At 37.1% G+C, this 27,088-nt stretch overlaps 1 protein-coding gene across 4 annotated transcripts in view; it reads right to left on the minus strand.

The window, feature by feature from the left end:
* The window catches only part of TAF2 (TATA-box binding protein associated factor 2), a 109,715-nt gene that overhangs the window by 71,119 nt on the left and 11,508 nt on the right, over nt 1-27,088 (minus strand). For 2 of the 4 annotated variants that reach the window (XM_033203714.1, XM_033203716.1), the window contains exons 3-9: nt 24,626-24,786; nt 12,513-12,631; nt 10,072-10,213; nt 7,717-7,948; nt 4,002-4,186; nt 3,011-3,124; nt 1,662-1,761 (exon numbers count right to left, since the gene is read on the minus strand). In XM_033203714.1, coding sequence (XP_033059605.1) covers nt 1,662-1,761; nt 3,011-3,124; nt 4,002-4,186; nt 7,717-7,948; nt 10,072-10,213; nt 12,513-12,631; nt 24,626-24,786 — 1,053 coding nt within the window. Of the gene's footprint in view, nt 1-1,661; nt 1,762-3,010; nt 3,125-4,001; nt 4,187-7,716; nt 7,949-10,071; nt 10,214-12,512; nt 12,632-23,295; nt 23,372-24,625; nt 24,787-27,088 lie in introns of those variants that run through there. The other 2 variants (XM_033203717.1, XM_033203718.1) reach the window with 2 other exon arrangements.

A 27,088-nucleotide genomic window follows, 5' to 3' on the forward strand; every position in this document is an offset into this window, starting at 1 on the left:
CAGGGCATATCCCAGTCCTTATCTCAACCACATAAGACAGACATTCCCAGAGTGGCTGTTTATAGACCTCCCCCCAGGAATGCATTCCTTTCCCAGGGTATTAATATTAATATTCCTTGCTACGAAAAGAATTTGGCAATATCTTCCCTACTTGCATGTCTGTTTATAGGCCCTCTGCAAGAAGAAAAATATGGCTCTTTTTGCCTGACCCCACAGGCAGTCAGACCTCATGGTTGTCTTCCCTTGTTTCCTAAAAAATCGCTGTTATTCTGTTCTTTTTCAAGGTGTGCTGATTTCATTTTGTTCAAACACGGGTTTCACAATCAAATTGTACAGTCAACACAATTATTACAGTGGTCCTGAGGTGACGTACATCCTCAGCTTATGAAGATAACAGGATTAAGAGATTAAAGACAGGCATAAGAAATTATAAAAGTATTATTTGGGAACTGATAAATGTCCATATTAAAATGAAATCTTCACAATATGTTCCTCTGCTGCAGCTCCAGTCGGTCCCTCCGTTCGGGGTCTCTGACTTCCTGCAACATTGGAAACTCATAACTGTTTTAAATAATATAGATGTAGTATAGAAAAGTGGCAAACAGCATAGTGAAGAAACTAAAAGCCAAGCTGGAATCCTGGGCCTACTACTTACTAGCTGTATACTTTGACCAAATAATTTAACCTTTCTTTCTGTGCCTCAGTTTCTTCATCTATAAAATGGGAATGATAGCAAGGTAGTTAGGAGAATTAGGTTCCTTAATATTTATAAAATGTTTGTAACAGTGCCTGAAACATTTTAAGTGTTGTGTTATTCTGTTCTTCTTCCTTAATAATTTCTGAAATAGAGACTCCTTTAGTCATAGATGTACAAATACCTTAATAGCTCTAGATGTTTAAAGTATTCGAAAATTAACTTTTTGGCTTGAGTTTACTCTTGGATGATAATAATATATAAAATGAGAATAAGGGGAAGATGAGAAGGTTTGTTTAATAAAGATATTAAAGGCTGCAATTTTTCCATCTGAGAAGGAAGACACTAAGCATGATATAATTAAAATGTTTATGTATATGACCAGGATGTGCTAAGTAAAATACAATTGATGTTTTATTTTTGGCCAAATCTTTAAATCGTTAAAAAAAAAAAAAGACATGAAATGACAACATAAATGCATTCAAGGCCTAGCCAGAATATAAGAAGCAGTTAATATGTGCAAAGCATCATGCACATTACATATATAATGTCTAATAATCTCTGCCCATGGGCAGACACTACGACTGCCCTGCTTAAACAGATGAGACTTGGAAAGATTAAGGTCACAAAGCTAAACAAATTTAGGAAGCACAATTACAAATGACTACTATAAGGAGCTGGGACATACCTAACTACCAATCTGATGTTTAAGAAACTTAAAGATTCTCTTCCATAGAGGAAAAAACGTTTTTAGGGGCCAACGTTGACAATGGAGATTAGATAAAATAGACCATTAGTCTTTCTCAGTAAATCGATTCCCATTTTGCTGGGAAAAATTAGGGATTTTCAAGTAGTATTTTGAAGTATTTTACAGTCATTAAAAATGGAGGACATGAGACCTGGAAATCAGGAGAATATTAACAGTCTTACTGACTTGTAAGTGGATAAGGGATCTAGCTGTCATTACCTCTTTAATCCAATGGCGGTATTCATTAACACCAAAAGTTTTTTTCATCCAAAGTCCATAGATATAGCCTGAAATTCCCTTCAGCACCCATTCATCAGACCTAAGCAAAAAGTCAAAGTATAAATTACTTTTAATCATAAAAACTCCTCAGAAAATGTCGAAGAGGATAATGGAATAAGTGTAGTGTGTATTTCCCTGCCTTCATAAAGAAAATGAAAATTATTAACAAATCATTAGGTTTTCCAACTTCCTCTGGCTGAGTTCTGCTTGCCCATTCATTATACCTTATCCACACCTGCCTTTACCATTAATTATTAGACTGCTTTACAGTCTTGCTTCAGGTATAAATTACTAGAGTATATGATCTACTCTGACAGTGCTGCTTCCCTCTTGCCCAACTCTGTTCTTACTGTCTCTGCCTCTAAGGAAATACTTGCTCATAGTCAGGACTACACTGTTGAATTCTAAAAGTCCACATGCTATTATTGCCAATCCCATGCATTATGCCATTAACAATGACATTCTAAAACCTAAAGTTTAATTGCTTCATTCATTTTTTGTTGCTTTCTCTAGAAAAATGGCAATTAACATCATTCACTCATTTAGTCATTTGTATACTCATCCATCTATCCATCCACTCACCCCATCCATCCATACATCCAGCCAGCCACCCATATTTTGCCTACTACGTTCCAAGCACTATTCTTTAATGAAACTTCTACATGTGGTTTTAGGAAAATTACAAATCAAGAGATCTATCTTTAGCCTCTGCCCTCTCCACTCCAGCAAGCGAAAAAAGAAAACCAAGATTTATATACTCTCTATAGTATAGAATGTTCACAATTATAATCTTAATTTTTCTGTTATCTTCTAAATCATCCTCAAGTTAATAAAAAAGAAAAGAAAGAGCATTTATACCTTTCATTTCTTTCAACAAACTGGTACAAAGCTGAGCACTAGTAGGCAAATCCCTAAATAATTATTAACACTGCAGAGGAGCACTATTTTACATTAAATATTAAGTTATTTCCAATTGCTTTGAACACTGACATCAAAATTCTAACAACAGTTTTCTGTACATTTATGTTCTTTTATTTACAGAATTCATTCGGTTCTTTAAGACACCGTCTTAACAAAATCTTAGCTTATAAACCGTAGAAGGGATTATACTGATTTCATGTCCAAAAAGTTAGGATGACGCTTATAATCATTTTTCTTTAAATACATCTAGAACAGTGTCTCTTAAACTAGCTATCTGCAATTAGGGCAAAGGTCAGTTTAAATGCAGGAAAACAAAGAAAAATAAACTTGATTCTTTTCTCAGTAGTATGAACTTTCAGGTTACTCACCAAGACATTCTAGATATGAAACATCCAAAAAACTGCTGGGCCAAGGACTGGGCTAAACACCTTCTAGTCAAAGGTGTCTCATCTATAATCATGGCACTGTGTAAAAGATTCGTGCTGGAATTTAAAAGAGAAGGAAGCTCATTATAACCAAGAAATAAATATTAATTCAGTGAAAGTAAAATAATTCCACTTTTAAAACAATAGAAGTTAGATATAAAATAGAAAAAAAAATTATCCCAGCTTTCTAATCTTTTCAAAATTGAGTTAAAATTCATCATCTTAGTAACTTTTGCTCAAAACAAAGGACATAACATTTTCCACTGATGATATCAGTAAATTTCAGACAATATCAGTACATTTCTAAATAGTGCTAGAAAAAAATTCATACTAGTCATACAATAATTTGTACAATTTTTAAAGAATTTATGAAAACAAGACTAAAATGGGGAAAATATTAATATTAGTTAATTCTGGATGAAGATGAGCCTTTTGAGTTATCTCAAAATTCTTATCTTCATGTTTTTCTACATTTAAAAATTTGAAAAACCAAATTTTCTACAAAGCCAATCACATTTAAATTGGAGAAAAAAGTTCAAAGCTCATCTTAAAATTGACCACAGGCTGGGCGCGGTGGCTCAAGCCTGTAATCCCAGCACTTTGGGAGGCCGAGACGGGCTGATCACCAGGTCAGGAGAGCGAGACCATCCTGGCTAACACGGTGAAACCCCGTCTCTACTAAAAAATACAAAAAACTAGCCAGGTGAGATGGCGGGCGCCTGTAGTCCCAGCTACTCCGGAGGCTGAGGCAGGAGAATGGCGTAAACCCGGGAGGCGGAGCTTGCAGTGAGCTGAGATCCGGCCACTGCACTCCAGTCCGGGCGACAGAGCGAGACTCCGCCTCAAAAAAAAAAAAAATTTGACCACAAAATCAGTAACTTTTCTTCATATCATTACCTTAATTTAGGCATTTCAAATCTGAAGAGATACCAACCTAAAAATGCTCATGGAAGCATAAGCAGCCACTTCAACATAAGCCTCATCAATGAAGACAGTCTTAAAACAGGAGTATGGGTATCGACACGTGAGAATTTCTTCATAAAATTCAAAGACTTCATGAAGGTATGATGTGGTATGTTTCAGCAATGGAAGAAGCTGGGGCAAACAAAAATGAGTAACCTGAAAAGAAGAAGCAAGGAAGATCATCTAAATGAAACAGTTACTTTTAATATTGTAAATTTCCTAAATATCTCAATTATAAATAAATGTTCTCATAAATCTATTATTTAATAATTTCAAGATGCTGAAAGAAAATGTGAAAATAGTGATTACTTTTACTGATCACATTTATAAAATATTAATTGTACTTCAAAATTAAATTCATGGTGTATTATAAGTGTGTGGAATGCTTAGATCAACTAAAATATAACTCTGGTTCCAAATTCAATTAAAATTTTTTCTCATATGTACACATAACAAGAAAGACTTAAATTTCAAAGGCGTATTATAAACATACTTCTTATTCATAAATATCTAATCTAGTGAATAATGCATGTTATAGTACTATCTTATCAACTGTTAATGTTAATCATATTATCTGCATATAAAAAATAATTACTGTAGTCCCCCTCTAATATTTCAATTACATACCAAAAACTGCAGAAAAACTTAATGGTAGTTAGGAGATTAAAAAATGCCTGCAACAGAAATAGTAACTCTGGTTTTTTTCATTAGGTTACATCTCACTTTGGTCACACAAATATTATATGCTATTTCTTACTGTGATGTGTACTGTTGCGGGAAGTCAGGGACCCTGAATGGACGGACTGGCTGAAGCCACGGCAGAAGAACATAAATTGTGAAGATTTCATGGACATTTATTAGTTCCCCAAATTAATACTTTTATAATTTCTTATGCCTGTCTTTACTGCAATCTCTGAACATAAACTGTGAAGATTTCATGGACATTTATCACTTCCTCAATCAATACTCTTAAATTTCCTATGCCTGTCTTTAATCTCTTAATCCCGTCATCTTCGTAAGCTGAGGATGTATGTCGCCTCAGGACCCTGTGACGATTGCATTATCTGCACAAATTGTTTGTAAGACATGTGTGTTTGAACAATATGAAATCTTGGCATCCTAAAAAGGAACAGGGTAACAGCGATTTCCAGGGAACAAGGGAGATAACCATAAGGTCTGACTGCCTGCGGAGCTGGGCAGAACAAAGTCATATTTCTCTTCTTGCAGAAAGCAAATAAGAGAAATAACGCTGAATTCTTTCCCTAGTAAGGAATAACCCTGGGAAAGGAATGCATTCCCAGGGGGAGGCCTCTAAATGGCCACTCTGGGAGTGTCTGTCTTATGCGGTTGACAATAAGGGGTGAAATATGCCTTAGTCTCCTGCAGTACTCTCAGGCTTGCTAGGATTAGGAAATTCCAGCCTGGCAAATTCTAGTCAGACTAGTTGTCTGCTCGTGAACCCTGTTTCCTGTTAAGATGTTTATCAATGCCAATGCATGCCCAACAGGACATGGAACCTCGTCAGTAATTCTAATTTCACCCTAGCCTTGTGATCTTGCTCTGTTCTTCTACCCTTGTGATCTTTTATTGCCCTTTGAAGCATGTCATCTTTGTGACTTACTCCCTGTTTGTAACCCCTTCCCCTTTTGAAATTCCTAATAAAAACTTTCTGGTTTTGCGGCTCAAGGGGCATCATGGAACCTACCAATAGATGATGTCACCCCCGGAGGCCCAGCTGTAAAATTTGTCTCTTTTGTACTCTTTCTATTTCTCAGACCAGCTGACACTTAGGGAAAATAGAAAAGAATCTACATTGAAATATTGGGGGCTAGTTCCCCCAATACTGTGCCAAATGAGTGCCATCAACAATGACACAGATCACTGACTAGAACAACCATGTAAGGTTTCACACAGGAGTGTGAAGCTGTTGTAATCTTTTTGAGTTCAACAGAAGTTTGATAGGGAACTTTTGGTATAGGAAAAGAGAACATCCCAGAGTCAAAGATGGGAAGAAAAAAGGTATGATCAGAGAAGTCTAAGTAAACTATTTTGAATATAACATCTACTAGGGTCAAATTATAGAAGATCTTGAAAGCCATGCTAAAGAGTTCTAATTACTGCAGAATTATAAAGGCAAGGGAAGTTTTTAATTTATCATAAAAATTATTCTTCTAATAACATTTAAAAGAACAGATTAGAGGCTACCATAACAGTGGAGAAAAGTATCTATGTATTATTAATGATCAGGGCCCAAAACAGTATCATGATTAACACTCCCTTTGTATTAATCATGATATTTAATCATAATTTTATTTGTGTATGCAAATAAAAAATACTATTCATCAGAAAAAGGACTCATTTTTAGACAAACCTACAAGACAGCAAATTTACTGATAATGCAGGTCACAACGCATGTATTTGACACAGAGAAAGACTAAGTCAGGAAAAACAATTCTTGACTATCATATGCCTTGTTCCTATTCAATAACTCAGAGTAGAAAAAAATTATTCTGAAATACAAAATAGGTACTAATCAAACACTGATTTTAAAGTTGATCATTTACGAAAGACGATAAAGTTCACTGCCAATCTTATCAGTGGATAAACCTTTCAAAAGAGTCATTTTTAAGACAACATAAGCAAAATCAACACAAAATATCCTGAATCTTTTCCATGACTGATTTTACAAATCCTGTGAATTTCAGCAAAGAAAATACAAAAGGCAAACTGAGGAGCTCACCGAAAGCCTGCTGCCCTCAATTTTTACTCACATGACTAAAAGAAATGCTGTTGAGATATACATAGTCAAATTACACGTTTATACATTTCTTTTAAAAAAAAAAAAACCTAGGTTGAAGACTAAAGGAGAGAGGTAACAACTAATAAATCATTTTCTAATCAGCAGAAGTCTCATGCTTGGGGAGGCCTAAAACTGCTATTTGGCCTGTCAATTGATAAATGAATTATGATAAGATATGTGCTGGGAAGAAACTAGAAGTCTTCCTGAGTATGCTAACCGGGTTTCTAACTGTCTATTTTCCTCTGTATAGGTTGAAGAGAGAATAAATCTTGCTCTTTAATTTTGAATTTACAATATTGTACATTCCAGAGATGGGACCACAACATTCAAAAACATGATAAACAAAAAGATGACATTAGCAATGAACAGAATTAGTTACAGAAATCAACCTATACTCTAAATAACTGAAGCTATTTTGAAATGCTAAGACTCTGTTGGAAAATAATCTGAGATTTAAATACAACATTTTAAAAGAAATTCATCCAAGAATTCACATCATTATATATATCAGATAGGGAAACTTATTTATTTATTTATTTATTTTGAGACAGAGTCTCAGGCTGTTGCCCAGGCTGGAGTGCAGTGGCACAATCTTAGCTCAATGCAAGCTCTGCCTCCCAGGTTCAAGCCATTCTCCTGCCTCAGCCTCCCAAGTAGCTAGGACTACAGGTGCCCACCACCACGCCTGGCTAAGTTTTTGTATTTTTAGTAATGACTGGGTTTTGCTGTGTTGGCCAGGATCGATTTCCTGACCTCGTGATCCACATGCCTTGGCCTCCCAAAGTGCTGGGATTACAGGCGTGAGCCACTGCACCCAGTCAATATCCATCGTTTTAAAAGCAGTAAAAGGCCAAGAGGAGAGTAAGAGGGGAGAGCTCTGACTTACCTCATGCATGTATGGATCTACAAGTATTTCAAATGGTCCAATGGCCAAGGAGATATTTGACGCTGCTGTAGGAATGGTAAGCATATAATGGAAAGTTTTCTTCCTCATATCATGGGTATACACTGTCTCCACCAAATCGCCATTAGAAACAGCAACCATTGCAGCATCTACTGTAAATTCTAATTTCCATGTACACAATTCAGAGTATGAATCAACACAAGGAAACCAAAATCTAGAAAAAAGATTGACAGTATAGAAAATGTATTCAAAGTGTCCTCTACATTGCTTTCCCAACAAAGTTATTTTAGCATTTCTAGAAAATGAACAAACAAAACCTTTAGCTATTTGGCTACTGAAGCTTTATACTGTACAACCTGAAAAAAATCTGATAAAATCTGTTTCCAAATACTATTTGGCAACATTAAAAAAAAATATTGGCCGGGCGCGGTGGCTCAAGCCTGTAATCCCAGCACTTTGGGAGGCCGAGATGGGCGGATCACGAGGTCAGGAGTTCGAGACCATCCTGGCTAACACGGTGAAACCCCATCTCTACTAAAAAATACAAAAAACTAGCCGGGCGAGGTGGCGGGCGCCTGTAGTCCCAGCTACTCCGGAGGCTGAGGCAGGAGAATGGCGTAAACCCGGGAGGCGGAGCTTGCAGTGAGCTGAGATCCGGCCACTGCACTCCAGGCCGGGCGACAGAGCGAGACTCCGTCTCAAAAAAAAAAATATTATGTGTTACCATCAGTTCAAACCCTAAAAAGAGTTAAGCAATTCTTAGTTTCCAATGTTTTAAAAAATAATTTTAACTTGTATATGCACATTAATCAGTTTTTATGCAGCATTCATTTCTAGAAACTAAACAAGGCTTACAGTAAAAAGTTTTATAAAGTATAACGAATATTCAGAATTTATTTGATTAAATTATAAAACTGCTTTTTTGAAGTATGTAACGCATTGTATAAATTCAAACTGAGTGCTGGTAAAGCCAGATATAAAATTTATAGTCAGTTTTCATCAATTCAGGTAAGGTGTTATGTGACAGGGTAGGTACTTAGTATTGAGGCATAAAAGTGTGTAAGACATTATCCCTGGTTTAGAGTAGTTATCATAATAATCTGAGGAGAGGCTGGGCGCAGTGGCTGACGTGTGTAATCCCAGCACTATAGGAGGCTGAGGCAGGTGGATTACCTGAGGTCAGGAGTTTGAAACCAGCCTGGCCAACATGGTGAAACCTGTCTCTACTAAAAATGCAAAAATCAGCCAGGAATGATACATCTGCTTGTAATCCCAGCTACTCCAGAGGCTGAAGCAGGAGGATCACTTGAACCTGGAAGGTGGAGGCTGTATGAGCCGAGATTGCGCCACTGCACTCCAGCCTGTGTGACAGGCTGTCTCTACTAAAGACATGAGGAAACCCCGTCTCTACTAAAAATACAATAATTAGCCAGGTGTGGTGACACATGCCTGTAGTCCCAGCTACTTGGGAAGCTAGGCAGGAGAATCACTGCAATCCAGGAAGTGGGGGTTGCAGTGAGCCAAGATTATGCCACTGCACTCCAGCCTGGCCAACAGAATGAGACTCTGTTTCAAAAAAAAAAATAAATAAATAAATAAATAAATAAGCAGAGTTGAGAAGTAGAATGTGGAGTGGGGAAGTAGAGAATGAAAGCAGGTGAGAGGAGGTCTCTGTAATGCTTGTAACATTATGTCTAAGTGTAAATTATGTGGGCACGTTCACTTGTGAAAATTCATCGAAGTTTACATTCTGTGCAATTTTCTCTATGTATGTTTTAATTCAAAATAAAGTTTTTAAAAAAGAAGGAATCAAGTGAGATGATTATTTTAGAACAGTAAACATGAAAATGAGAGAGAATAAGGGAGATGTAAGATTAAGGCGGGCCGGGCGCCGTGGCTCATGCCTGTAATCCCAGCACTTTGGGATGCCAAGGTGGGCGGATCACTTGAGGTCAGGAGTTAAAGGCCAGCCCAGCCAACATGGTGAAATCCCATCTCTACTAAAAGTATAAAAAATTAGGCAGGTGTCATGGTGAATACCTGTAATACCAGATACTTGGGAGGCTGAGGCATGAGAATCACTTGAACCTAGGAGGCAGAGGTTGCAGTGAGCAGAGATAGCACCCCAGCGCACCCCAACAAGGGTGACAGAGCAAGACTGTCTCAAAAAAAAAAACTTTTTTTTAGGAGGAATGACTAACAAAGTAATTTGAAAGAACTATGAATTTGGGAGGGAATAAAACTAGTATTTCTTGTTTTACACTAAATGTACGTCTTGTTTATACATAAAAGCACAATTTAAAAATTAATTGAAATATTTAAGAATCTATAATCTACCTTGTAGAATTTTGATACCCACAAGAGAAAACATGAGCACCTCTCTCTGCCATACTTCCCTCTACACTGGGTACCACAAAATGAAGACCTCCTTTGGGCTGATCCAGAGAAAAATTGATGTGTATCTTCAGGACCTTTAACTCTGCAACAAATAAACATACACACACATTGATACATAAATAAGTAAGTACAGTGGTCTATACAATAAAGACAAAGATTTAATGCTGAACATGAAATGGAATTGAGGACTGAGATTTATATGAAAAACCACACTACTTACACTAGTTTAGACTTTTACCATATGTCTGCCTATATTAACGCAACAGGCTGCTACTATTGGTATTTCTACCTCCAATCAATTATAACTATTGCTTGTATTATTTTCCCAAAATACACCTTTGGTTATGCCATATCCTTCTCTCAACATTTCTGACAATGTACAATGCCTAAAAAGTCCAAAACTCCCACACTGCACACTTATGTCTTCCAAATCCAATCCCAAACTTACTGATAGAGTTTGGCTCTGTGTTCCCACCCAAATCTCATCTTGTAGCTCCCATAACCTCCACATGGTATGGGAGGGACCCGGTAGGAGGTAACTGAATCACAGGGGCAAGTCTTTCCCATGCTGTTCTCATGATAGTGAATAAGTGTCAAAAGATCTGATGGTTTTAAAATGGGAGTTTCCCTGCACAAGCTCTCTCTCTCTCTTTTTGCTGGTCACCATCTGCAGAAGACATGACTTGCTCCTACTTGCCTTCTGCCAAGATTGTGAGGTCTCCCCAGCCACGTGGAACTGTAAGTTCATTAAACCTCTTTTTCTTCCTAGTCTGAGATATGTCTTTTATCAGCAGCATGAAAATGGACTGACTAACACACTTACTTTTCAAGTTCTTTCTCCTATCACATTCTCCTGCAAAATTAACCCTAGGTGACTTTGGGGAGTACAAGGACGAGAGGTAGAGTACGGAACACTACTCGAGAATTTGCATAATTATTATGTATTTTGTTACGCTTGATTTCTTCACTGTAAACTGCATTGCTTTCGTAAGATTCTAATTTCCCTCCAAGCATTACAATCATATGCACTATCTCCAAACACTAAAAAGGCAATGACGACTTCCACGTCTGTCCCCTAAATTAGGGTAAGTTCCTCCACAAACCCTACCCCGCTCCCAGCACCCACAACAGAAAGCAATAAACAAAACAAGAAGTCTTTACTTCCTTATCTTGATTTTTATAAGGCTAAATAAGCAAGGCAGAAGCTAATGTACAATATTACAGTGGCTAAAACTTTATACAAGACACAAAGAAAGTTTAAAAAGTCTGCAGACTGAGTATCAGGAACCCTGTGTTTTAGTTTTAACTCCACCAATAATTTGCTAAGTGAAGTTCAGCAGGTTACTTACTCTCATTAGACTTCAGATTACTCTTCTGTAAAAAGAAGGAATTGAACCAAATTTTTCAGGATCTTTCCTTCTACAAAATGCTATAATTCTAAACTAATTTGATATTGTGCAGGTTCTCAAATCTTGACAAATGGTTCTATCTACATGATTTTTTAAAAATATTTTTCACCACCAGGTGCAGTGGCTCACCCCTGTAATCCCAGCACTTTGGGAGGCCAAGGCGGGCGGATCACCTGAGGTCCTGAGGAGTTCGAGACCAGTCTGGCCAACATGGTAAAATCCCATCTCCTCTAAAAATACAAAAATTAGCCAGGCGTGGTGGCGGGAGCTTGTAATCCCAGTTACTCGGTGGCTGTGGCAGGAGAATCGCTTGAACTTGGGAGGCGGAGGTTGCAGTGAGCCAAGATTGCACCATTGCACTCTACCCTGGGCGAGGAGAGCAAAACTCCGTCTCAAAAAAAAAAAAAAAAAAAAAAAAAAAATTTTTTTTTTGCTTTAAAAAACGGTGAAATAAATTGCTTTTTTCACAGTCCTGAACTGATATTATCCTGTTAGCCAGTGATCCTTAAAAAGAAAAAGAGCTTCCAACCCATTCTGTATATTTCAACTGGTTAATTACAATGTTGACATCATTGGTGTTTTTTTTGTTTTTTGTTTTTTTTATTAGACGGAGTCTCACTCTGTTGCACAGGCTGGAGTGCAGGGATGCAATCTCAGCTCACTGCAACCTCCACCTCCTGGGTTCAAGCAATTCTCCTGCCTCAGCCTCCTGAGTAGCTGGGATTACAGGCGCCCACCACCACGCCTGGCTAATTTTTGTACTTTTAGTAGAGATGGGGTTTTGCCATGTTGGCCAGGCTGGTCTTGAACTCCCAATCTTAGGTGATCCGCCCGCCTTGGCCTCCCAAAGTGCTGGGATTATGGGTATGAGGCACCGTGCCTGGCCAGCATCATTAGTCTTCATGTAAAATTCTCTAGTCTCTGAATCTAACATGAGTTTAGTATACAGTCAATATATTCTTGGTGCTTTACCATCAACGTGTTTCCACAGCTCTGATGGAACCTTAATGCAAAGTTCTCCATTTCCTGCATCAGGGTCCACCGCACTAACTGCAGCTGCATAAGCATTGGAAAAATAATTGAGGTTTCTCCTGGGGAAAAAAAAGAGCCAACTTTTAATAATAAGATAATAAGCCATATATCTTATCAAGTATTTTTTTTCCTTTTTTTTTTTTTTTTTTGAGATGAAGTCTCACTCTGTTACCCAGGCCAGAGTTCAGTGGCACCATCTCAACTCACTGCAACCTCCACCTCCCAGGTTCAAGCCTTCTTGTCCCTCAGCTTCCTGAGTAGCTGAGATTACAGGCACCTATCACCACAACCGGCTAATTTTCGTATTTTTAGTAGAGATGGTGTTTCACCATGTTGGTCAGGCTGGTCTCGAATTCCTAACCTCTAGTGATCCATTCAACTTGGCCTCCCAAAGTGCCTCTGATTACAGGCATGAGCCACCACACCCACCCTCTGAGCATTTTCTTAAATATCATTTGGTATTGTAAGCATTTTATCTTCCTATATAATTCCTAAAAACACTCTTTAGCCAAGTAATGGTTTGTTCTACTCACAATGTTAAAAACTATTAAACTATGAATACAACAGAATATATATTCTACTCACCAAGTTACATGACTATTATTATGACTATCACATTCTTTGGTAATTTTGGAATGCTAAAGCCACTACGCTATTTTGATATAAATGTAAAGAATACGTGAAGAATTGAATAATTATTCCCTATCAATCTGGCAAAAAATTGAATGGATTCAACAAGCTTTATAATTTGACAAAAATTAAGATGTCAAAAACAAATCAGGATGGGACTCAATTCCTCACAATGTAATAATAGCACCTACCTCCACCCATTAGTGCATCACAATGTAAGCTTAATGAAGCAGAGAATTTTCAGCAGACTCACTGTTATATTCACTACGTCAGGAGAGACTACTACATAAATATTTGTTCCATAGTTATCTGACCTTATTTCCCATTTGATGAAAACAATACAATGAAGTCTTACAGAAACGTGAAAATGTTGTTCTCAACTGGTTTTTAAACTGTACCCCATAAAAGCAACTTATATGTGTATATATACACATATTACATTTCCTCACTGAAATTAGTTTAAAAAAATACAAAAGAAATGAAAGACAGAAAAAAGATATGGAATGGGAAGGACAAGAATACAAGATGAAATACACAAACACCATGAGCCACATCCTCGTTGTACACCTTTATGTCTGCCACCCTGCCATTAGGTGTAGCCACAAGGTGAAATTAGTGACATTCCCATAGCTTAATAATTTTTTTATCTAGTAAAAAGACAAATTTGAGCTGGGCAACGTGGCTCATGCCTGTAATCCCAGCACTTTGGGAGGCCGAGGTGGTGGGTCACCTGAGGCCAGGAGTTCGAGTCCAGCCTGGCCAATATGACAAAACCCTGTCTCTACTAAAAATACAAAAATTAGCCAGGCATAGTGTTGTAGGCCTGTAATCCCAGCTACTCAGGAGGCTGAGGCACGAGACTCGCTGGAGCCCAGGAGGCGGAGGTTGCAGTGAGCTGAGACTGCACCACTCCACTCCAACCTGGGCAACAGAGTGAAACTCTGTCTCAAAAAATTAAAAAATAAAAATAAAAAGACGAGTTCCAAATACTCTACGGAATAATTAAAGGAAAATTAAATGGGAAAAACCATTAAAGAAACACTAAGGCCATAGATTGTTAACTTGACAGAGGTCATTCCTTCTCCATCTTCATCCATCTCTCTACCAATTACAAAGGATATAACTATGGCTTTAACAACTATTCAAGGTAACAACTACAAAGCATCGAGTTCTGAAAGTGAAAAGACTTGTCAATATATTTTAATAATTTATTTCTGTTAAGCAAACATTGTTGACAACGAACACTGACATTCTAAAAATGTTCAGAGCATCTTCACCAGTAGATCCCATCTCAAGAAACCACTTTCTTGGCTCATCCATAAGCAGCAACCCCTTCATCCATTAAAGTTGTATCATAAGATTGCAGCAATTCAGTCTTCCCTTTAGGCCCCACTTCTAATTATAGTTTCATTGCTATTTCTACCACAACTGCAGTTACTTCCTTCTCTAAATCCCCCAAAGCCATCCATGAGGTTTGGAATCAACTTCTTCCAAACTCTTGTTCATGTTGATGTTTTGATCTCCTCCCTAAATCATCAATGTCCTTAATGGCATCCAGAATGGTGAATCCTTTTCAGGGTTTCAACTGACTTTGTCCAGATCCCTCAGAGGAATCACATCTGTGGCAGCTATAGCCTTATGAAATGCATTTCTTAAATAATAAGACTTGAAAGTAGAAATTACTCCTTAATCTACAGGCTGCAGAATAGATGTTACGTTAGCACACATAAAACCAGTATTAATCTCCTAGTACATCTCCATCAGAGCTCTTGGGTAACCAGGTGTCTTGTCAGTAAGCAGTACCATATTAAAAGGACTCTTGTTCTGACCAGAAATCTCAACAGTGGGCTTAAAATATTCAATTCAGTAAGCCATACTGTGAACACCTGCTGTCATCCAGTCTTTGTTGCTTCATTTACAGAGAACAGGCAGAATAGATTTAGCATAATTGTTAAGGGCTGCAGGATTTTTTGGAATGGTAAATGAGCATTAGCTTTAACTTAAAGTCCCCAGCTGCATTAGCCCCTAATAAAAGAGTCAGCCTGTCCTTTGAAGCCAGGCACTGACTTCTTTTTAGCTGGGAAAGTTCTAGATAGCATCTTCTTCTAGTAGAAGGTTGTTTCACCTACATTGAAAATCTGTTGCTTAGTGTAGTAACCTTCATCAAAAACCTTAGCTAAATCTTCTGGATAACTTGCTGCAGCTTCTATATCAGCACTTGTTGCTTCACTTTGCACTTTCATGTTATGGACAAAGTTTCTTTTCTTAAACCTCATGAACCAGCCTCTCCTAGCTTCAAAATGTTCTTCTGCAGCTTCCTCACCTCTCAGCATTCACAGAACTGAAGAGAGTTAGGGCCTTGCTCTGGATTAGGCTTGGCCTTAAGGGATGGTGTGGCTGGTTTGATCTTCTATCCAGATCTCTAAAACCTTCTCCACATCAGCAATAAGGCTGTTCCATTTGCTTATCATTTGTGTATTCATTGGAGCAGTACTTTTCATTTCCTTTAACAACTTTTCCTTTGCAGTCACAACTTACCTAACTGAGGCCAAGAGGCCTAGCTTTTGGCCTTCCTCCCTAAGCTTAACCATTTCTATAGCTTTTGGTTCAAGGTGAGAGATATGAGACTCTTCCTTTCACTTGCATGCTCAGAGGCCATTGTAGGGTTATTAATTGATCTAATTTCAATATTGTATGTCTCAGCAAATAGGGAGGGCCGAGGAGGGGGACAGAGACAGGGAACAGCTGGTCCCCAGAGTAGTCAGAACACACACAAGGTTTATCATTTAAGTTTGCCATCTGATATGGATGCCATCTGTGGCATCCCCAAAACAATTACAATTGTAATATCAAAGATCTCTGATCACAGATTACCTTAACAGATATAATAATGAAAAAGTTTGAAATATTGCAAGAATTACAAAAATGTGACATAGGGACATGAAATGAGCACGTGTTGTTGGAAAAACAGCACTGATAAACTTTCTTGATGCAAGGTTATCACAAACCTTCAATTTGTGAAAAAATAGTATCTGCGAGGCATAATAGAGCAAAGCACAATAAAAGGAGGTATGCCTGTTTTTTTTTTAATTATCATACAAAAAAAAAAAACTTTTGGGGGTCTACAGTTGCATAAAATTCAACGTATGTACAGATTCAGTTAACTACCAAAATCAGGATACAGAACAGTTCTGTCATCCCCAAAAAGTCCCTTATGCTATCCTTTGTGTCAAATAAATGGAATCACATAGAATGCTACATTTTGAGACTGGCTTGTGTCACTAGGTTTTTGAAATTCATCCAAGTTGTTACATATATTAATAATTTGATCCTTTTGCCATTGAGTGGTATTATATTGTAGAGACTGTAGCAGTTTGTTATCCATTGACCAGCTGAAGAGCATTTAGGTTATTTTCCGCTTTGAAAGTATGAAATAAAACTGTTATGAACACTTGTGTACAGGTTTTTGTGTGAATATAAGCTTCATCTCTGTAGTACAAATACCTAACAGTGGGACTACTGAGTCATATGGTAAACACATTTAACTTTCTAAAAATCTACAAAACTCTCAGAAGAGTTGTACCATTTTGCATTGCTATCAGCAAGATCTGAACGTGCCAGTTGCTCCAAATCCTTGTCAGCACTTACTCAACGCACCATCTAATTTTAATGACTATTTTATCTACAGAGTATAATTTATTTTCAATAAAATTTCAAAAACATAAAATTTGATGATTGCAAAACCTGTATTCCCCCCCAAGTTATCAGGGAAATGCAAAAATAAAATAACTATTGTACAAAAAGAAAGCCAGATTTAAACATTATATATTAGAGTTATTAGTTACTTTTATGGGAAATTATTTTCATTTAATCTCCTCATTTCCTGAGAAAAGGTGAACTGGTCCAAATAAAATGAGTTATTATAAATGGAATCAACTGGGAAGTCAGTCTCAAATAATCTGATGGTTTAGATTTCAATATACAAATCAAAATTTTTTTTCATAACTTCACAGAAGTCAAAAATTACAGTATAAAATTACTATGTGTTTTCAATCTTCAGAATAATAATGACTACAAAGTATTTAATATCTCCCTGCCCTATAACCTCTACCATCCCCATCTCTCAATCCTCCTTACAGAAATGCAACTTAAAGAGAAGAAACGCTATAGATATTGAAAAATTAGTAAATTAAGGGAATAGATATAATTTTCTCTAAGAATTTTAAATATCCATATTAAATTAATATAATCTGATAATCCTTTGTCAAATAAAGAACATTTGCCTCTTAAAACTATAGGTGCAGATTTTATAAAACTTCAGTTTCAATTATTTGTAAACTTTCGCTCTAATTAAACAATTTTTTAGAGAAGTAAACTATTATGGAAGTAAATCAGAAAGCTGCACACACCCTAGCAAACAGCTCGATAAATTTTCACCAACTGAAAAACGCAAGTAATAAGCCAAAACCACAATGAATAAGGATGACTCTAAAAATAAGCAAAACAAAATTTAACCTGGAACCGTGACATAAGGCTGCTGAGTGAAAAATCTACCTTACCAGGTTTTCCTATGAAAAAGCCTAAGGGTTTCACTGCTTACAAATTCAAATTTGATCCAACTACTAACGCAACTTTTTTTTTTTTTTAATTTAGAGAGTTTAAGTGAGCCAAAGTGACAACAGCTGCTCAGAAGACTCACCCAAGTAACCTTGGATATGACCTCCATTTAAACTTTGTTGCATCCAAGTTTTTAAAGACAAAAAAGAGGGACAGGAAGTGGGTTGACAGAAAACAGTCTGTCAGGGATTCTCACGGGTTTAAAGAAATAACATTGATTAGTGATTGGCTACACATTTTTAAGCTATAGGGTATGGGTTATAGTATCCTATGTGACACTGTTAGGTTAACTAACTACCTGGGCGATAACAAGAAGTTTCAAGGCATGAATAGATAGCTCAAGGCAGGGAGCAGAATGTGATTGCTGCCTCTTTTTTTTTTTTTTTTTTATTTCAATAGCTGTTTGTGTACAAGTGGTTTTTGGTTACACAGATGAATTCTACAAAAGGAAAGTCTAAGATTTTAGTGTACCTGTTGCCCAAGTAGCGTACATTGTACCCAATATATCATTTTAAAAATCTCTCCCTCCTCCCTGCTTTTGAGTCTCCAATATCCAGACATATCACTCTGTATGTCTTCACATACCCATAGCTTAGTCTCGAATATTCTGATGGTTTGGATTTCAACACACAAATAAAAAATGAGAATATATGGTATTTGGTTTTCCATTTCTGAGTTACTTCACTCAGAATAGTGGCCTCCGGTTCCAGCCATGTTGCTACAAAAGACATTTCATTACTTTTTTATGGCTGAGTAGTTTCCCATGGGGTGTGTGTGTGGGTGTGTGTGTGTGTATGTATATATGTGTGTGTATGTATATATGTGTGTATATATATGTGGTGTGTGTGTATGTATACACATGTGTATACACACCACATTTCCTTTACCCACTCATCAGTTAATATGGACTTAGGCTGGTTCCGTATCTTTGCAATTGTGAATCGTGCTGTAATAAACATAGACATGTAGATGTCTTTTTTGACATAGGGACTTATTTTCCTTTGAATAGACAGCCAGTAGTGAGAACGCTAGATCAAATGGTAGATCCACTTGAACTCTCCATACTGTTTTCCACACAGGTTGTACTCATTTACACTCTCACCAGCAGTGTATAAGCATTCCCTTTTCACCATATTCATGCCAAAATCTATGTTTTTTTTGTTTGTTTTTACTTTTTCATAATGGCCATTCTAGCTGGGATAAGGTGTATGTCATTGTGGTTTTAATTTGCATTTCCCTGATCATTAGTGATGTTGAGAATTTCTTTATATGTGTTGGCTATTTGTATATCTTCTTTTAACAAAAGTCTATTCATGTTGCTTTAATGTGTTTTATCTGATATAAAAGAACAGCTACTCCTGCTTGATTTTGGTTTCTATTTGCATGGTATACATTTTTCCACCCCTTTACTGTGAGTCTGCAAGAATCCTTGTGGGTGTCAGGTGATTCTCTTGAGGACAGTGGATATTTGGTTTGTGATTTTTAATTCTAAAACAACTTTTAAAAGGCGAATGAGTTTCAAGCTACTAGAAATACTTTATCTAGATAAAGGACAAAATGGATCTACTGCAATGTATATACTGATTAGTCCAAATAGGAAGAACCATATCTAGAGTTCAGGGATTACCACATTTAAGAAAACACAGTATCAAATCTGAAATTATTCAGAGAAGGACAAAGAGAATGGAAATAAATTGAGAAAGAGTTTCTAACATGAGGAATGGTTGAGAATAATCTCAATAATTCTGTAGCCTGAAAAGAAAACTTAGGGGAAAGGTATTTATCTAATTAGGATTAAGTTTGTGACCATTAAGACAAAACAAACTGTAGCTCAATGTAATAAAGAACTTTCTAGCATTTAGAAATAATGAAAGGGGTCCTTTAAAATATAATGAGGACCAGGCATGGCGGCTCACACCTGTAACTGCGGCACTTTGGGAGACCAAGGCAGAAGGACCACTTGAGGCCAGGAGTTCAAAACCAGTTTAGGCAACATAGTGAGACCATGCATCCAGTAAAAAAATAAAAATAAAAATAAATTAATTAACCGAACGTGGTGGCAGGCACATATTGTCCCAGCTACTTGAGAAGCTAAGGCAGAGGATGGCTCGAGTGCAGGAGTTCAAGGCACACTGTAGTAAGCTATGATCGCACCACTGCATTCCAGCCTGGGTAACACAGCAAGGCTCTGTCTTTAAAAATATAAAAATAAAAAAATTAAGAAAAATATATTATGAGCCCTGGCGAACTGGAAGTATTCAAGCAGAAGATGAAATATAGTAAGGCTTCATGTTGAATTTTAGACTAAATGAACTCTAATGTCCCTCCAACTCTAAGATAACTTAATTCTAATACTAATAAACCAACTGGCAGTGCAACATTGTAGCTGAGTTAAAATACTGATAATACTTAACCATAATCAATAAGGGAATTACCAATTTCTATTACATGACATTAATGAAATAATTTTAAAGCTCCATGTAGAAGTCTGCATTAAAATATAGAATCTACAAAATATTTAAAAAAACAAACCCAGCAATTTAAAAAAAATCATTATAACTGGATAATTACTTCATTTATATACTAAAATAGGTAATCTCATTTCTGCTGCCACTCCTTGGTGGAAATTAAACTCATTTTTGACACTGAAAAGTTGGGACATTTCAAGTAAAATAAAAAGGGGCTTCTCGGCTGGACGTGGTGGCTCACGCCTGTAATCCCAGCACTTTGGGAAGCTGAGGCGGGCAGATCATGAGGTCAGGAGTTCAAGACCAGCCTGGCCGATGGGCTAAAACCCTGTCTCTACCAAAAATACAAAAAAAAAAAAAAAAAAAAAACCACACACACAAACAAAAAAAATTAGCTGGGTGTGCTAGCGCACACCTGTAGTACCAGCTACTGGGGAAGCTGAGGCAGGAGAATCACTTGAATCCGGGAGGTGGAAGTTGCAGTGAGCCAAGATCATGCCACTGCACTCCAGCCTGGGTGACAGAGCAAGACTCTGTCTTAAAAACAAAAAACAAACAAAAAAAAAGGTTGGGGGCTTCTCAAAGTGGAAAAGCCTGGCCAGATGCAGTGGCTCACGCCTGTAATCTCAGAACTTTGGGAAGCCGAGGCAAGCAGATCACAAGGTCACAAGTTCGAGATCAACCTGACCAACATGGTGAAACCCTGTCTCTACTAAAAATACAAAAATTAGCCAGGTGTGGTAGCACGTGCCTATAATCCCAGCTACTCAGGAGGGTGAGGCAGGAGAATCACTTGAATCTGGGAGGCAAAGGTTGCAGTGAGCAGAGATGACACCATTGCACTCCAGCTTGGATGATAGAGCAAGACTTGGTCTTAAAAAAAAAAAAAAAAAGAAAAAGAAAAAGTGGCAAAGCCTATCTAGGAACAAAACAAAGAGGAAAAAGAGCTATCAGTCACTGTGGGTTACCCATCCACAGAAACAGTCGCCCTGACAAAGTCTACATTTAACTTTTTCTAAGAAAAGAGAAGTACAGCAAAAACAAAAACACTGAAGAGCTGTAACTCCTGTGGAGACAATCTACAATCTATCTACAATCCATAAGATTCACACACAAAATATATGTAGGAAAACTTCAAGTGCTGAATTATTTTATTGAGAAACTGTAAAGCAAAAAGACAGCTGCTTATACGTATTACATAATCAGTATGTTTTTAAATTGTTAGTATACGTAACGTAACATGTCAGCTAACAGTTGGATAAAATAGATAGAAATGCCTTTCAGCCTCTTATCCAAATGTTTCTTTTCCTTATATTCCCCTACAGTTCAAAGGAGCTGAATCTCAACCATTGTAAGCACACTCTTTCAATCAAAAATAGGGAGGGTATGGCACCTTAACTTTAAAATAATAAGAAAATGTGATTAAATAGTATAGTACATTACTTCTCTCAGTGTTAAGACATACTTGTACGTAAAATCAATGGTAAAATCAAATTTACTACTGAATTTGAAGTTTCACTTTTAATTTCAAACTGCTATATTTAATTTGTTTTAGCTTTACTGGTTCATTAAAGAAGGAAAGTTATTTCAGAAATAAGTAACAGAAGCATCTAGGAGCATGCTAAAGGCCTTAGCTATCTGCCTTTCCCAAAGTTCTCTTTAAAAGTAACATCTTTCACAGGTCTTTTTCACATCTAACTGTCAATAAACATAATATTTCTTCTGAATAATTGGTGTGTTTTTGCCATGTCTTATGAATCTTAAAAACTCTCTTTGCTATGGCAATCAGAAATATGACACAAACCTGCAGTTTTCCTCTAGGAATTGTGCAGTAACTTAATAGTGAGTATCCACCACCATCCTATACTCGCTTACCCTTCATGCTAATTTCATTAGCTACTTTCTAAAACTTATGTCTAATAAAACTCTAAAATCAATTTCTTTTCGAATAATTCAGAGGATAAACAGAAGCAAAAATACGAAAATCACCTCTTTTAAAGAGTAATCAAGATTCTAAAGCTAAGCAAAAAAGCAGGGATAGTCACGCATACTAGTCAATTATTAGTCAAGCATTTACTAAGTGGCCATGGCCAACAGAGCTGTGGTTCTAGTTGAATGAAAAATTTTAAATACATTCCATCTTTCCCAATTTCCTAGCCTAACCTTCGAAAAGATTCTCCTTTAGAACTTCCTCTTCATTCTTTAAATTATAAATATATACAGGTCTGTGGCGTGTTAGGAACCAGGCCACACAGCAGGAGATGAGTAGCGGGTGAGCAAGCATTACCTTCTGAGCTCTGCCTCCTGTCGGATCACCAGCAGCACCAGATTCTCATAGGACCCCGAACTCTATTGTGAACTGCACATGCAGGAGATCTAGGTCGCACACTACTTATGAGAATCTAACGCCTGATGATCTGAGGTGGAAGTTTCATCCAAAACCCCCTCTGCCCCCTGGTCCGTGGAAAAACTGTCTTCCACGAAACCGCCAACTTAGAACACTAAAAGTAATGAGGCATCTTCCATTATCACTAGAGAAAAAATGTAGGGAATATCACTAGAGAAAAATTTTAGGGAAAATGTTTAGGGTATATCATCAAAATAAAAAGAGCAAAGTAAAGCTTGCTTCCTTAACAGACCAAGAGTCCTGTCATTACACTTAACAGATTATTTTGAGATCTGGGCAGCAACAACAAATTATTAGTAAAAAAGATGTACAGACACTGTGTTTTGTGACTGACAAACAGGCACCTTGCCCTATTATCAAATGGAGAGTTCTAGGCTGGATAGGGTGGATATTTTGGCCTTCTGGCAAGGTAATGGGTCCTCTATCTGCTCTTCATCAGGTGATCTTTCCATTTATTAGTGGTGTATACTAACCTCCTCAAAGGCAGAAGTTTTTGTTTTTGTTTTCTGGGGGGAAAGGGATGCAGATAATTTTGTAATAAGTCTTTTTATGTCAGTTCTACAAATGTGGCTTTCAAAGCAATGTAATTTCAACAACTCACCTTTGTGAAATGGAAAGTTACAGGAGTAAATCAGGGATTCCCTGAATTTTTCCAATCCCATTTGTGTATCTCCTCTCTAAATGTGAAAGATTTTAAACCAATGATTATTGGGACCATAAAGACGTCTAAAAACAAGCCGCCCTTGTAAACCTTTGCAATTCCTTATGGCAGTGGTTCTCAAGCTTCGGTCTGTATCAGAATCACCTGGCAAGCTTGTTAAAACACAAACTGTAGGAGCCTAGCCACAATTTCTGATTCAGGTCTGGGGTATTGCTTGAGAAGTGGTCGGTCGAACAAGTTCCCAGTTGATGCTTGTCTGGGAATGACACTTTAAGAACTGCTGCCTTAAGGCATTATACATCTAGACTAGTTAAAACATCACCTCGACTAAAAAGTTCATGATAAAGTTTTGGCATCCTACCCCTAAACACAAAGAATCACAGAAATGACATAACCCAATGTTATCAAAGCTTTGAAAAAGTAAGTGCCCTCACATGTATCGACAGTATTTAAATTAGCATAAATTTAAATACTAGGGCACAATCAGGTAAAATACTGAAAAGAGCCATTAGAAATGACAAGTAAAATAATCAAAGAGAAAAAATTTGTATGTGCCAAAACATTCACTCACCACTTACGACTGCAAAATGCCAAACAACTGGAGAATAATTATACAAACTATAGTACACTGAGCAAATGGAGTATTATTTAACTATAAAGATGACAAAAAATGAAGTGTGCACACACACAGAAAATGGAAACAAAGTATGAAATACAAAAAGTAGAACATAAAACTGATTAACAGCAATATATGTTTAATGATAAAAATCAAAAGTAGCCTCAATAGATGTAGTATTTATTTAAGGTGAAGAAATAAGCTACTTTAGACCTAATATAAGATAGTTTAATGCAGTCAATTTCATTAGCTACTTTCTAAAACTTTTCAATAGAATATTTCACAGAATATCTTGAAGTAGCCTCTGGTCTACAGATTACAGTGACCATCTAACCCACTGAAAATTACTTTCAATATTTATGAAGTAAATAGTTAAGAAAAACATTAAAAGTTAAAAAAAAAAAAAAAAAAACTAAGAAAATCTAATTACAGTTCCCAGAAAATATTTCCTTAAAGTTTTAACATGCAGAAGGGAAACAGCTAGCAAAATCACTTGAACCAAATATACAGAGAGGTAAAACAGATCAAAAAGATTGGGATTCAAAGCCTAATAACAATCTTAAAAAAAGAATACTTCGAGAAAAACTAACCCAATCATTAAAAACATTTTTTCAAAACTGTTAAAAATAATGACTTTTAAAGTGCATAACTTACTGTTTTGATTCACTGTGACAAACTTCCAAGGTTGGGTCATTATAAATAAAAGCAGCCTCTAAATCATTGATCCTTACTCGGTATATTCTACACTGTTTGCTGTTCAACTTGATTCTATTCAAGTTTGCAACTGTGGGAAATATAGTCAGTTCCACAAATCCCTGCAAAGATAGAGAATAACAACTTCATTACAAAGACTGGTATGTTTCAGAATATATTTCTTTTATTTTTTACCACTTACACACATATTATACTCCAGACACAAAATCCCAAATAGCTACATACATATGTACGCTCTCCAAGTATCTTACTTTCAAACATGATTGTCCTAGTGACTGAATGGGTGTGAATTATGTATACTTTATCATCCTGGTGGTTCATATTCACAATTAGTGAAAATTAGGCAGTCAGAAAAAAGTAAAAGGGCTTGCTACTCTCAAAAACCAGAATTTTTAAACAGACTAGGACCTAAAAAGGGAAGAAGAAAAAAATGACAGAGCAGAAAGAGAATCAAAACCAGAAGGTTGATGAGTGAAAGAACATGTCAGAAAAAAAAAAAGAGTAAAAAATTATACCACTGAAAGTAACAAGTATGAGTTTCTGCTCATGAGTAAATTAGGACACGTGAAATGGCAAAAGCTACAAAAGATACCAAGGCAAGTAGGAAAAATCTGCTGCTATATCCAGAAGCGTCAGATACATCACAGTGTTCAATCACTTCCTATCAAGTCGTCCAGAGGCCGTATGTAGTTCGACCATGTTAGCTGTCAGAGGCTGTATGTAGTTCTATCGTGTTAGCTGTATGTTGGCAATGTCTCTTATCCAACACACGAAAAACAGTTAAATACAGACTGTTCACCACCCTTTTGTATTGAATCAATGCGAAAGACGAACAGATGAAACACGGAATATATGTTCACTGATTTTAATATCCTGGGTTGAAAACTGATATACTCAAACATAACACAAGGGAGGGCATGAAATTGCAGTATTTCAGGGGCTCCAAAGTGAACAGAAAAATTTCAGAGGCTATAACAGAAATATTTAAGAGAAAATTCAGATAGCAACCATAGAGGACTAGATTATAATGGCCGCTACCATGTAACAGACATTACACTAGATACTTTCCTATGTTCCCTCTAATCCTAACACCAACTCTAAGAGACTACTTTATACTTTTTACAAAGAAGCTACAAGTATTACTGTAAAGTATTTTAAAAAGTTAACTTTTTACAGATAAGACAACAAAGGCAAAAAAATTAGGTCAGTAATAAGTAGGGAATAGAGATTGAAACACAACTAAATAATTCCAAACAAATCCCACTATGCCATAATGCCTCTGGGTACAAGGGTTTTAAATAATATGCAAGAGTTGTTGGCCGGGCGCGGTGGCTCAAGCCTGTAATCCCAGCACTTTGGGAGGCCGAGACGGGCGGATCACGAGGTCAGGAGATCGAGACCATCCTGGCTAACACTGTGAAACCCCGCCTCTACTAAAAAAAAAAAAAAATACAAAAAACTAGCCGGGCGAGGTGGTGGGCGCCTGTAGTCCCAGCTACTCGGGAGGCTGAGGCAGGAGAATGGCGCAAACCCAGGAGGCGGAGCTTGCAGTGAGCTGAGATCCGGCCACTGCACTCCAGCCGGGGCGACAGAGCGAGACTCCGTCTCAAAAAAAAAAAAAAAAAAAAAAAAAAGAGTTGTTTTTAGGTAACATTTAGCCCCAACTGCTCAAGAAAGCCTAGAGATTCTGTAGCCCCTTTGTTCTCAATTCCCAAGTAAGAGGAGAGCCATACACTCTTAAATCAGAACAATCTGCACATATCTGTGAGTTAGAAACACAGAGAACACAAGAGCAAAGCCCAAAATACAGTTGATGAAGATTCTGTGTTTGAAGGTGTAAACTATGAGCAGCTGTAGGAAGAATGACCAGAATTCCTTTTAATTAGAATCTGTCATCCAATGACCATTCTAAATTTAAAAGAGCTTGGATCAGCTGAAAGATAAGAATTAGAACCAAGACAACTACAAAACAAAAGATTAAAGAAAGTACTGTCAATTGCTACTTGGGTGAGACGTAAGAACAGCATCTGGCTTTCTAAACTCTGGTAACAATAAAAGAATGATGAAATGTAATTCAGGAAGATAGGAAAAGCCCAGTCTCCTTGCACCATCAGGCCTCTGCCACCGCTTAGGGCTCTAACCTACACCTGCCTGAAACATTCAGACCCATTAACCTCTACAAGTCTTCAATCTCTGCTGCCTTTAGCCACTGGTATAACTGCAAGCCCCTCAGGTCGTCTAGCCTCTCACTCTTTGCTTCTTGCTTTCTTCCCCACTTCACAGATAACCATCCTCCTGGAGCCCACATTCCATTTTAAACATTCCCCTTGTGCCTTTCAACCTTTTCTAAAACTCCCTCTCTACCCTCTTGCCTTAAATGAAATGGCTCCTGAATCCTAGACA

The sequence above is a fragment of the Trachypithecus francoisi genome, unplaced genomic scaffold, assembly GCF_009764315.1.
Source record: "Trachypithecus francoisi isolate TF-2019V2 unplaced genomic scaffold, Tfra_2.0 Lachesis_group7, whole genome shotgun sequence".
Taxonomy (NCBI): domain Eukaryota; kingdom Metazoa; phylum Chordata; class Mammalia; order Primates; family Cercopithecidae; genus Trachypithecus; species Trachypithecus francoisi.